The sequence below is a fragment of the Eubalaena glacialis genome, chromosome 3, assembly GCF_028564815.1.
Source record: "Eubalaena glacialis isolate mEubGla1 chromosome 3, mEubGla1.1.hap2.+ XY, whole genome shotgun sequence".
NCBI classification, from domain to species: domain Eukaryota; kingdom Metazoa; phylum Chordata; class Mammalia; order Artiodactyla; family Balaenidae; genus Eubalaena; species Eubalaena glacialis.
The window spans coordinates 176,934,339-176,946,501 of NC_083718.1; the positions used below are offsets into that span (position 1 = coordinate 176,934,339).

At 54.5% G+C, this 12,163-nt stretch overlaps 2 protein-coding genes across 5 annotated transcripts in view; both read left to right on the top strand.

Annotated features, from left to right (window-relative positions):
- ASAP3 (ArfGAP with SH3 domain, ankyrin repeat and PH domain 3) overlaps positions 1–7,507 on the top strand; it is a 46,965-nt gene extending 39,458 nt beyond the window's left edge. For 2 of the 4 annotated variants that reach the window (XM_061184755.1, XM_061184757.1), the window contains 11 exons: positions 53–186; positions 475–569; positions 753–930; positions 1,868–1,953; positions 2,113–2,228; positions 2,826–2,893; positions 2,988–3,095; positions 3,244–3,442; positions 4,309–4,534; positions 5,111–5,201; positions 6,142–7,507. In XM_061184755.1, coding sequence (XP_061040738.1) covers positions 53–186; positions 475–569; positions 753–930; positions 1,868–1,953; positions 2,113–2,228; positions 2,826–2,893; positions 2,988–3,095; positions 3,244–3,442; positions 4,309–4,534; positions 5,111–5,201; positions 6,142–6,216 — 1,376 coding nt within the window. In that variant the 3' untranslated portion in view covers positions 6,217–7,507. The remainder of the gene's footprint in view (positions 1–52; positions 187–474; positions 570–752; positions 931–1,867; positions 1,954–2,112; positions 2,229–2,825; positions 2,894–2,987; positions 3,096–3,243; positions 3,443–4,308; positions 4,535–5,110; positions 5,202–6,141) is intronic. The other 2 variants (XM_061184756.1, XM_061184758.1) reach the window with 1 other exon arrangement.
- Positions 7,508–11,077: 3,570 nt separating this feature from the next.
- TCEA3 (transcription elongation factor A3) overlaps positions 11,078–12,163 on the top strand; it is a 35,839-nt gene continuing 34,753 nt past the window's right edge. Inside the window, exon 1 of the mRNA XM_061184759.1 lies at positions 11,078–11,287. Within this exon, the coding sequence (XP_061040742.1) occupies positions 11,219–11,287 (69 nt within the window). The 5' untranslated portion in view covers positions 11,078–11,218. The remainder of the gene's footprint in view (positions 11,288–12,163) is intronic.

A 12,163-nucleotide genomic window follows, 5' to 3' on the forward strand; every position in this document is an offset into this window, starting at 1 on the left:
AAACGGAGGGGAGGGGCCTGCGCCTCCAGGCACGAGCTGCGTTACTTTGCAGACCCCACTTGGCTCAGCACCAACCTGGGCGTGCTCACCTGCATCCAGTGTTCCGGAGTCCACCGCGAGCTGGGCGTGCGCTTCTCACGCATGCAGTCCCTCACCTTGGACCTTCTGGGCCCCTCCGAGCTATTGGTGAGGGCGGGGCGGGGCCGGAGGGTGATTCGGGGCGTGGTCTGATGAGGGGCGGGGCTTGGGCCCGAAGGGCTCAGCTGGAGCCTGTGTGGTCGGATGGGGCGGGGCCAAGGTGAGTCAGGGCCAAGTTGGGGCAGGACCTAGACGAGCCAAAAAGAGGATGGGCGGGGCGGAGCCGAGCCTGGACGAGGAGGGAGGCTGAGGGGCGGGACCTCTGGAAGCTCAGTCCTCCAGGGGGCGCTGTCCTAACCACCGAGTCTTACCCCCACTGCTTTCCCGCGAACCCAGTTGGCCTTGAACATCGGAAACACTCGCTTCAATGAGGTCATGGAGGCCCAGCTGCCCTCGCACGGCGGCCCTAAACCCTCAACTGAGAGTGACATGTAAGGCGATTCTCAGCTGGGGGCGGATTCTGGCCGGGGGATTCTGCTTCCCTGGCTCCCAGGGAGAAGTCTGGGGAGAGGGGAGCCTCAGATCTGGAAGAGTCCAGGACGTGTGGGGTGGTTTCAAGGGTCAGCTGAGTAGAAACGGTCCTTGCTCTGGCATCCCGCGGTTATTTTTGGCAGGAGCACCCGCAGGGACTATATCGTGGCCAAGTATGTGGAACACAGGTTTGCCCGGCGGTCCACCCCCGAGCCTCAGAGACTCTGGATGGCCATTTGCAACCGGGACCTCCTGTCTGTACTGGAAGCCTTCGCTAATGGGCAGGACTTTGGACAGCCACTGCCGGGGCCTGAGGGGCAGGTGAGAACCCTCTCCAAGGGCCACTTATAACCCAGCCACACTTAACACACCCCAGTCCTCCTCCAGGGCTGGCTGTTACTCCCCCCTGCCCCACCTCTGACATCTGCTCAAACCCCACCCATCAGAGGGGTAAATGGGAGAGAGCACAACTTAAGTCAGGCAATCCTGAGCCAAAATCCTGGCTCTGTCTTTTCCTAGCTGTGTGATCCTGAGCAAGTTACTGAACTCTGAGTCTCATTTTTTCATCTGTAAAACGGGTTAATGATAGCACCCATGGACCTGAAGTGAGAATTAAGTCCCGTATGAAAGGGCCTGGTGCATAATATATGTGCGATAAATGTTAGAATCTTTTTTTCCCTTGAATAGCCTTAGAAATGGGGAGGGGTGGGTCAGATCAGAGCAAGGAAAGCCATTGCATTGGTGATTCTAGTAACAAACATCACGTGAGCCAAAGGGGAAAGGATATCAGAGTCATTTGAAGGAATAAATTGACACTGACTGGACATCAAAAATTGGACGCCATGTCTTTGAGCTGTCTGCCTGATATCTTGTGGGCTATCCAGTGGGCAGGGTGGGTGTAGCACTTAGACGGGGTAAGAATTTGGAACAGCCTACCCGTGAGTGTTAACTGAAAGCTTGAGGTTATTCGACGTCTCTGGGGGCAGTGAGAGAGGAGCAGAGAGAAGAGTCCAAGGCCAAGAACCAAGTTTGAGAAACACCTTCTACTGGGGAGGAGGAGGTAGAACCACTGAAGGAAGCAGTGAAGGAATGGCCTTTCATCCTCCTCCCAAACATGAGGTTTCCCCATTCAGTTTCCTCTCTCAGGGGTTCTGGCAGCTTCATATCTGGAGGTGTCAGGGGGCAGCAAGAGTTTAAGAGGGTAATATTGGGGGGCAGGTGAACTGGGGTAAACTCAGAGGTGTGAACATGTATTCAGGCACCTGGAGAGCTCGCCCTGCACTTGGCTGTCAGAGTCACCAACCAGGCCTCCCTGCCCCTGGTGGATTTCATCATCCAAAACGGGTGAGAACCTCCCTGCCCACCTCCTCACGCTCCCCTTGCCTTCCTCTTCTCCCCCTCTCCTCCCTCCTTTCCTCTCTCTCTTCTCCCCCTAACTTTGACCCCTTCACCTGTCTGTTCCCTTCCTTCCTCCCTGACCCACCCCCCCACACCCCGCCACAGTGGTCACCTGGATGCCAAGGCTGCTGACGGGAACAGCGCCCTGCACTGCGCTGCTCTCTACAACCAACCCGACTGCCTCAAGCTGCTGCTGAAAGGGAGAGCCTCAGTTGGCACAGGTGGGGCTCTGACAACTCCTCCATCAGACTCCCATTCCTGACTACCCCTCGTGGGGTACTTCCTGCCTTATTTCCAGACAGAGAGCACTGGTAACAAGCATGGACTTTGCGCACAGACTTGGGTTCTAATCCTGGCTTGCTTCTGACCACCTTTGTGACTTTGGGGTTTGTCCATTCATCTCTTGAACCTCAGCTTCTTCATCTGTAAAATGGGAATAATAGCACTGACCTAGCAGACCTGCTGAAAGGATAAAATAAAACAACTTTTCTTAAAGTACCTAGACAAATAAACATTAACTGAATCTGAATAATACTTACTGTTTAATGTGTACCTGGTAATGTGCCAAGTGCTCTATGTATATTAACTCATTTAATCCTCATAACAACCTCGTCAGTAGTTACAAGTGTCACACTCATTTTATAGATGAGAAAATTAAGGCCCAGAGAGGTTAAGTCACTTGTCCAAAGTCACACAGCCAGGAAGTAGCAGAGCCAGGATTCAAACCCAGACAATCTTGATTCCAAAGACTCATCCTAACCTCTGAGTTATAATGCCTCTTTGACCCTGACCATGACCCCTGACTTTATCCCTCACAGTGAACGAGGCAGGAGAGACAGCTCTGGACATAGCCAGGAAGAAGCAGCACAAAGAGTGTGAGGAGCTGGTGAGGTCTAGGGAAGGAGAGGGAGCCCCTGACCCTTTCTGTCTCTCCGTTGAGCCCCTGACCTTCTGAACTGCCAAGGCTTTGTTTTTGGCAGCTGGAGCAGGCCCATGCCGGGACCCTCACCTTCCCCCTGCACCTGGACTACCCCTGGGGGATTTCCACAGAGCCTGGCTCTGACAGTGAGGAGGATGAGGAAGAGAAGGTGCGTCCCAGCCCTCGTCTCTCAGGCCTCCAGACAGCCGAAGGGAAGACCTGATGGTCTTCCAGGTCCAAATGGGACCTGATGTGGGGAGGGGCGGGGCTGAGCTGGAGGAACCAAGGGCGTCCTCCCTCCCACACTTTTGCCCCAGCAGCGCTGCCCGCTGAAGCCCCCGGCCCAGGTCCGCTGGGCCAGTGGGAGGCTGGACATCAGCAACAAGACCTACGAGACCATCGCCAGCCTGGGACCAGCTGCCCCTAAGATCCAGAGTGAGGATTGCCCCCCACCTTTGCCGCTCAAAAACCCTTCTCGGACCATGGCCCAAGGGCGTGCGGGACATGCCAGTGGAGGTATGGTTGGCTGCCCAGAAAGATGCTCTCATGCCATTCATTGAGGGCCTGCTATGTGCTGGAGCACTGAGCTCAGAGTGCTGTGTTAGTCCATACCATCCTCACTGTCACCTGTCAGGTAGGGGTTATCATCTCCCCCTTACAGGTAAAGGAAGAGAGATGTTAAGTAACATGCCCAAGATCCCATAGCTAAGTCCCTGATGTGGGCTTCCAACCCAGGTCTGTCTTATTCCAAATTCCTCAATGCTTCACTGAAATAAAAAGAGAGAGAAGCATTTTTTAAGCATCCACTGTGTCTTGAGTCCCTTGGGGGCTACTGAGACACAGTCTAGTGGGAGAGATAAAAACTGGAATGTAATTCATTATAATATAAGGCACAGTGTGACATAGAAGATAAATCCCAAAAGGACGGAAGCAAGTTTTGTTGACTACTATTTCTCCAGCACCTAGCACAGTGCCTGGCTGCTGTCAAGAACTATTTGTTGCATGAATGAATGGGCTTGTTCTGGGAACTCGGGAGAGGGAGGGAGCCTATCCTGCTGGGATTGGTAGGTGGGTTAGGAAGGCTTCCTGGTGGGGGCAGCATCAGAGCTGAGCCTGAGGGACAAGCAGGAGAGTCCAGATTGAGGAGAGGGTGTGAGCAGAAGTGAAACAGTGCTAGTCAGTGTGGCCCTGGCCATCAGGAATGAACATCATGAACCACGAGACTGAAGCATGATGGGGAAGAGTTGAAGGAGAGTGCTGGAGAGATAGATGAGAGGTGGGGAATTGGGAGAGAACCATGATAGATCCCAGAGGCCAAAAGCTGCTTTGAAATTGAGCACAGGGTAAGTGATAAAGCCTGTCTTTATCACTTCTGATTTCAGATCGTTCCGAAGTTCCCAGCCTGAGCTCGGAGTCTGCTGGGGTCCCTGAGAACCTGAGCAGTCCAGCCTCCTCCTCCTCCAGCCTCACAAGCCCCGTGGAACCTGGGGGTCCCAACCAAACCCTACCCAGCTCTGAAGAGGGCCTCTGGGAGCCCCCGGGCCCCTCCCGACCCAGCCTGACATCTGGAACCACCCCTTCAGAGATGTATCCCCCTGTCAGGTTCAGGTTGGTGAAAGCCCAGCTGTGCAGTCTCAGCAAGTCTCCTGACCTCTCTGAGCATCCATTTACTTCGCCACCTCTAAACGGTGCCTGCCTGAAGCCTGGGATACCTTCCAGCGCTGAGGCCCATGAACAATGCAGAAATGCTAGACCTTAAGTGGAGGGTGATTGGACCCCTTCCCCCTTCACACACCTGCTCCTGCGTCTGGCCTGGAGAGCTGGGGAGGAGTCTGGGGCTCAGGCTGCTGAAGCTGGAAGAGCGAAGACCTAGTGCCAACTGTGGCTTGTTCTAGAGGTTCACAGTGGGGTTTTCACTCTGTCCCCACCTCCAACCCAGGATCCAGTCCTCTCTTCCTTGCAAACCCTTTCAGTTTGGAGTTTGGGGAGTAGATATGGTGAAATTTTCAGTGTGGAGGTCAGTTCTGGGCCTCTGGGGCCTGTGATGCACCCAGCCTGGGGGCCTCGTGGACTCTCTGCCCACCCAGTCCAAGCCCCCAGCCTTGCTCTATCCCTGAGCCCTTCCCCCTACTCTAAGGGGCTCTCTGGGTGCAGGGGTCACCTTGGCCTTTCCCTGTCTTCCAGCTCTGAGAGCACTCGCTCCTATCGGCGGGGGGGCCGGAGCCTGGAGGACTGTCCTTCAGCCCGGCAGCCTCTACCCAGAAGGAACATGCTGGTAAGACTCCGGGACTGTGGTTTGAAGGGCGGTGATAGGGTACGTGGGAGGCAGAGCTGGTCAAGAGTAAGTGTATTAGGGCGGCAGACCTCTCTCCAGGACTGGGGGCAGCCATCGTTTGACCAGTCCCTGTCCTGGTGTTCCTCCTTCCCCAGCCCAGGATGGGTGCAGCTGGGGAGAGCCCAGGCCTTGAGAGGCGTCAGAGGTGACAAGGCCCAAGCTCTGACTGTTCCCCAAGGGAGGGTGAGCAAAGCTGTGTCAGCCAGGCTGGTCGCTCAGAGAAGGAAGCACTCCCTGCAGACGAGGAAGGATTAGGGTGGCCGCGTACCAGCCATTGGTTTGCATAACTCTCCCCTTGTACAGGAGTCTCCTGGAATCCACTGAAACTTCCAGGCATTGAGGGATGTGACAGGGACAAGGCAAGAGCTGTCATCCTTAATCCAGCTTCTCCCTGCTGAATCACAGAGTCTTGCACAATCATACATATTTAGATGAGGAGCCTGGGAGTGGGCATAGGACAGAGGCAGTTGTGCCGAGAAGGAAGCCATCTCTGTTCCTGGTTCCCCTGGGGATTTGTCGGGGTTGGCGTTGGTTGTCTGTGTTGAGAGTAGGGGATGGAAGGAGCTGGGTCTCTCTAGGGAATCATCATCCTCAGTCTATCAGAGTCAGGCACCAGACACAAATGTGTGTCTACAACCAGGTGTCCATCACCCAGCATTTAGTTGATGCCTGTTGTTGAGACATGTGTGATAATAAGAGCCTGGGCTTTGAAGCGTGGAGGTCTTAGAAAAGTGGCTTCACTTCTTCAAGCTTCAGCTTCATCTGTAAAATAGGGATAATTTCATGTTCTCACAATAGGACCTTTGGAAACTGAGTGAGATAAACAGCTGGTATATAACAGGTGCTTAAGAAATATCAATTTTCATCCTTCCCTCCCCAGGTTGGCTTCACTGAAGGAGACGGTTCAAGGACTGCGGTTCTCCCAGCAAGTTCTGTGCAGCTTTTGCAAGACTAGCTCCTTACTAGCCCTTGCATGCCTGAACCACCCCCGTGCTGGACCCCAGATTCAGAGCTAGGACTTGAGCCCACAAGACTGGGGAGCTGAGGTGTTTATGCCCTGGGGTCTTGCTGTCTCTGTCCCTTGTGCCTCTGTGGCTGGCCTTCCTCCCTGACATGGGCCCATGCCCCTGCCAAGGGCACTGGGCCCCTCCATGTTAGGGCTGATGGCGGTTTGTCTCCATCTCATACCTGCCAGGGACCAGGGAGCCCTATGACTGGACCCGAGTGCTCCTGACCCAGCTCCAACTGCAGAACCTTCAATCCCTCATCAGACCAGGACTGTGTTTCTTCCATCAGTCTGGGGGGCTCTAACCTGCCTTCAACATTCTGCAGGCCAGGGATTCTGCCAGACTAGGGACTGTCTTCTCAGCCATTCATTAGCCTAGTATTCTTTGACTGAGTTCTGGCTCTTTGTCCATTCCTGTGCTAGGCACTGCAGATGTCACAGGAATAAGACAAAGGTCCTGCAGATGTGGTCCCTTTCCGGGCAGCTGGTCCCACGAGTTAGGCTTGGAAATGGGCAGGGCTAGATTCCAGAGGATGGTTCTGGGCTTAGGGGCAGACTGACAATCAGCTGGCTTACACCTGAATAACACTGCAGTTGTCTACAGCCTGTATCCATTCTGGTTGCTCAGTGCCCATGCTGTACCGGCTGTTAAATAAATATTCTGAATATCACTCCTTTTGAGGGACAGCACAGCCTTGCTGGGGACCTCTGTTGTAATAGATTCCCAGCCAGGAAGTAGAGGAGGGCTCACCCCCATTCGCTTACTCTCCTTGATTTAGCAAGAATGATAGGAATGGTCTGGGATGATTATCCTCACTTCGCTCCTCTTTCTGTCAGTCAACTCAGGAACCTTCCAGTCTCGGGGGAGGAAAGGGCCAAGAAAGGAGAAAGGAGAGTGATAGAAATGGAGGGTGGAGACTTAAAGGTTCTACTTCCCAGCGCCAGAAATTCCACCGTCGCTTTCAGGCCCGTATTGGAAGACAGATACACCTAAGCCATCATCAGTCTCTAACAGGTCAGCTTTATAGGCGCTGGGCACTGGGCCCTGGCAGGGATGGACCAGGACAAACAGGGGAGGCCAGAGGATGCCAATGGCCAATGCAGCAGCCTGGTCCGGGAGGCTGCGCTGTTTACCCTGGAGACCTGACAGGTCTGTGATCCCACAGGAGCGAGGTTGTCTTCAGAGCCCCCACTGTCTTGTTATTTCACTCGTCTCTAATAAAAGATTTTTCAGAGTAAATTTCAGTGCTTTCATTTATGTTCTCTGAAGAGCCATCGGGAAGGGGAGGGATTCTTAGGGCTTGGGATTCTTTCTCTAGACCTGCTAAGAGGGACAGCCGGGTGTAGAGCAGTGGTTTGCAACCAGGGGTGATTTTCCCCCAGGGGACATTTGACAAGGAAGAAACATTTTTTATTGTTCCCAACTGGAGGGTGCTGCTGGCATCTAGTGGCTAGAGTTCAGGGATGCTGCTAAACATTCTTCAATACACAGGCCAGCCCCCGCGAACAATGAATTATCCAGTCCAAAATGGTAATAGTGCCGAGGTTGAGAAACCCTGGTGTGAGGAAAGAGCACTGGACTAGGAGTCTGGAGACCTGCAGTTTAACTCTGCCACAGTCCCTGCTTATTTGTGAGGTGATCCCAGGAAGCACAATGGGTAGTAGGGATGTGAAAAAAAAAGAACGTGCCTTCAAGTTATCCCATCAAGAGTGAAGAAATCGGTGTATTTACTACCAACTCTGGTCTCTCGCTGGTTCAAGGGTCCTTTCTGGGGGTGTCAATTCCTAATTCTCTACTTCCAGGCTGCCCTGAAGCCCCCAGTCAGAGACATGCAGGAAGCTGTCAGAGGTGTGTCCAGGAATTGCCTGCTGGTGACCTCCAAGGTGGATGGGTAGGCAGAGGGGATGTAGAGGGTACTGACGTGTCTGATACGGTTGAGCAGTGCAATCCTGGGCCTCACTGGGCCTCAGTCTTCCAATCTGTACAAAGAAAGGGTTGGACTTGATGTTTTCTTAGGGTCCTTCAAGCCCTGAAGTCTTGGCTTCTTTTGATGTCACTCAACTCACAGTGGGAGCTGGGTGGAAGTTTGAGGAAACTCAAATCTGCTTTTTCTAAAAGGCAATCCTAAGTAATTGCAGACAGCTGTCTCTTCAACCCAGAGGGGCTTGCTTGGGGGTTGGCCAAGAAGTTTTAGTCTAACCTCCTAAAAGTGGCCGGCAGCGCTTTTCATGGTCAGGCCCCACCCACCTCCGACTCTCTGCCCCTCCCCGCCGAACACCCCTCTCACTGCTGTGCTGTAGCCACACCAGTTTTTCCTTCAACCCCGACACGTGAAGCACCCTCCCTTCCCCAAGCTTTGCACATTCGGAACTCCAGGAGGACTGATTTGTACCTCTCAGGATGCTCAGGGCTAAAAGTTCTGGCACCTAGTAGGTGCTCAATAAATATATGTATAAATGTTTCTTCTTCTCTTACTTTAACACTCTCCTCCTCCTCCCCCCAGCTCTCACTCAGCACTTCCACCCAAAGTTTAAACTTCATTTCTTCAGAGAACATGACACCCCAAATGGTGCAAGTCCCCTCAGATGTCTGCAAGTTATCCTCTACTTCTTCCTGACCCTCACCCCAGTTGTGATAACACAGAATTGACGGTGTCCGTATTTGTTTAAGATTTTTCTTACCCATAGACTGAGTCTCAAGCTTGCTGGGACTGGGTCTGTCTTACTCATTGCTTGGACATTCAATACATATCTGTTGAATGAATGAGAAACCCACCCCTTCCTACCTTGGTCCCAGCACAGTTAGAAGTTTTAACCAAAATTTTAGAAATGGAGACCTGATTGAAAAAAAAGGTGTTTATTTGGGGTTTGTTAGCACTGCACTCCTGGAGACACAGATTCAAGAAGCGCTTCAGGGCTTCCCTGGTGGCGCAGAGGTTAAGAATCCGCGCTCCGCAACAGGAGAAGCCACTGCAAGGAAGAGTAGCCTCCGCTCGCCGGAACTAGAGAAAGCCCGCCCGCAGCAACAAAGACCCAAGGGAGCCAAAAATAAATAAAATAAATAAATAAATAAATAAATATGTATATAAAAAGAAGTGCTTCAATTGTGTTCCGCAGGACTACAAAATGGGGAGGCTTATGAAGGCAGAAACCGCAAGGTTACAGTTAGTTACAGGAGTTGTTTATCAAGAATTACAATTGGAGGGCTTCCCTGGTGGCGCAGTGGTTGAGAATCTGCCTGCTAATGCAGGGGACACGGGTTCGAGCCCTGGTCTGGGAGGATCCCACATGCCGCGGAGCAACTGGGCCCGTGAGCCACAACTACTGAGCCTGCGCGTCTGGAGCCTGTGCTCCACAACAAGAGAGGCCGCGATAGTGAGAGGCCCGCACACCGCGATGAAGAGTGGCCCCCGCTTGCCGCAACTAGAGAAAGCCCTCGAACAGAAACGAAGACCCAATACAGCCAAAAATAAGATAAATAAAAATAAATTAAAAACTAATTCCTTAAAAAAAAAAAAAAAAAGAATTACAATTGGAGCTGGCCAGAAGTAAAGGTGCTTATTAAATAAGGATTGGTTGGGGTCCGAAATGGTTGCATAATTACAAGGGGAGACCTTGAGACCATAAGGTTTGCAGCTGGCAAGTGTGGTTCTGAGTACTCTGGTGATGTCCGTGGACCTGGTACAGCTCAAAGTTCAGGTTTTCAGTGATGCAGGGATGTGTCTGAAACCAGATCCTCAGCTGCTGCCAGACTGCATGTTTGTATGCCTGAACTGTGATCACTCTATTTTAATTTCAATTTGTCATCAGAAGCCAGGTGAGTCCACCCTGTGATGGAGGACGAGGTTCTCCAAGGTTCTCTCAGGAAAGTCTGGAGATTTCACTGAACGCTCCAAGCCACAACTTCCCATCCCCCCACACGGCGGACCATTTTTCATGCCTCCCTTCCAGGCCCATAAACACCCCCCCACACACTCCACACACACATAGGTCATTTTCTATCAATTAAACTCACGTTTAGGAAGGGATCTGGGTCTGCTGGGGACACTTGGAAGGTCCTTCCACAGGAACACAGATGTGCGCACAGCTGTGGAGGCATGATTCTGTTTCCTACCTTCCAGATCCAATCCCATTGGGGAGGCAGTGTCCTGACCCTGACTAAATAAAGGGCACATGCACCTGGACACGGATTTCTCAAAGTTTGGTGCACTTAAGAATTTCCCAAGCCCTCACTACTCAAAAGTGTAGTCGTGGGACCAGCAGCACTCGGGGAGCTTGTTAGAAATGCAAAACCTCACTGTAACAAACAAAATTGAGGGCAACAGTGGGCCTGGATACACGCGTGTGCACGAATAGTGAGCACAGGGTAGGACAGAATTGGATTTAATGATCATGCAAAATAATGTGATTCAAGCGTACCAAACTGCCTCCACTTGGGCACAGGCATGAACTAGGTCCGCCGGCTTTGAGCTGCAACGGTGCAGAGACACGGGAGCCCAGAACTCTTCTGGAAGCCTCCGGGGCGCCCTCGGGTGCCCTCCTCGCCGCAACAGCCTCTTGTGGCCAGGGACGACGGCCTCCCCATTCGCCAGAGAGCCCTCCTTCCCAAATCTCCCTTCAGCTCCCGGCGCCCCAGGACCGGCCCGAGGTGAAGGGCCCGCTCTCGCAGCCTCGTCCCTCTCTCGGGTGGCCCGACTGGCGGGCGCGGGCAATCTTTGCCCCGGCGAGTCCTTGAAGTCTATATTTAGTGCACGCCACCCCTCCCCCACTGTCGGGAGGCAGGCGGCCGAGGGGGTGTGGGGGGAGAGCCCCGCCCCGCCCCCGCCGGGCGTGTGTGTCGGGTGCGTCTGGGGCCCGCGCGGCTTGCGCGCCCTCAGCCTTTGCGCCTCCGGCCCCCGGAACCCGGCTGCGGCCCCTGCGCCCCTCGTCCCGCCGGGCGTCGCGGGCCAACATGGGCCAGGAAGAGGAGCTGCTGAGGATCGCCAAGAAGCTGGAGAAGATGGTGGCCAGGAAGAACACGGTGAGGCTGCAGAGTTCGGGCCACAGCCCCAGCCCGCGGGAGGCGCGGCGCGTGCGAGCCCGGGAGTCCCGGGGGCGCGTGCTGGCTGGGCGCCCGGGAGGCGCGTGCGGGACTCGGGGACCGGAGGGAGGCACGGCCGGGGCAGGGCTCGGCGCCCCTTGGGGACTGCTGGCACCTCGGGGTGGGCGTGTGCATGGCCCGGGGCTCCGGGGTGGACCGTGCCGGCCCCAAAGACTGAGCTTGTGCACGTACGCCTGGACCTGCAGGGTTGGGGCCCCTGGGTAGCTTGTGCAGGGCCCGGGAAAGAGAGTGAAGAGACCGGCAGCTGGAAAAAGACTTTCGAAGCCCCGGGACTCGGCGTGTGCAAAGCCCGGGGAGCGGCGGCGACTGCGGGACGGGGGAGCCGGAGACTGGGGAAAACAAAATCCTGGGTGACCGGAGAAGGGGCAAAGAAACTTGAACTGATGAGGGGTGCTGAGCCGCGTCTACCCCACACCCCGGGAGTGGATCTGGCAGAGAAAAGCGAAGGGCCTCGGATCCCTCAACCCCACAGCTTGAGGCTCCAGGAGCTGCTCTGTTTGCAACTCTCCCTTTCCTTGGCCGCGGGTTGGGGCCCAGGCGGGCGGGGGCCGAACAGGTGTCGGGCAGCCGCTGCGCCCATGGGGCCCGCGGGGCGGGGGAAGGGGGACCGGCTGCAGGCCTGGGCTGCGGGGTGGGGGAGGCTGGGGTGTGAGAAGGGCCCGGAGGTTGCGGGGAATCAGGGATGGAGGCCTTACCTGCGGATCCCTGAGCGCTCAGTGCCAGGAGCCCTTAGTGCGGGCCGACTTGAAGTTAATGTTTGATCCTCCCTGTGATCTTTGCTCAAGTTGGCTGCCG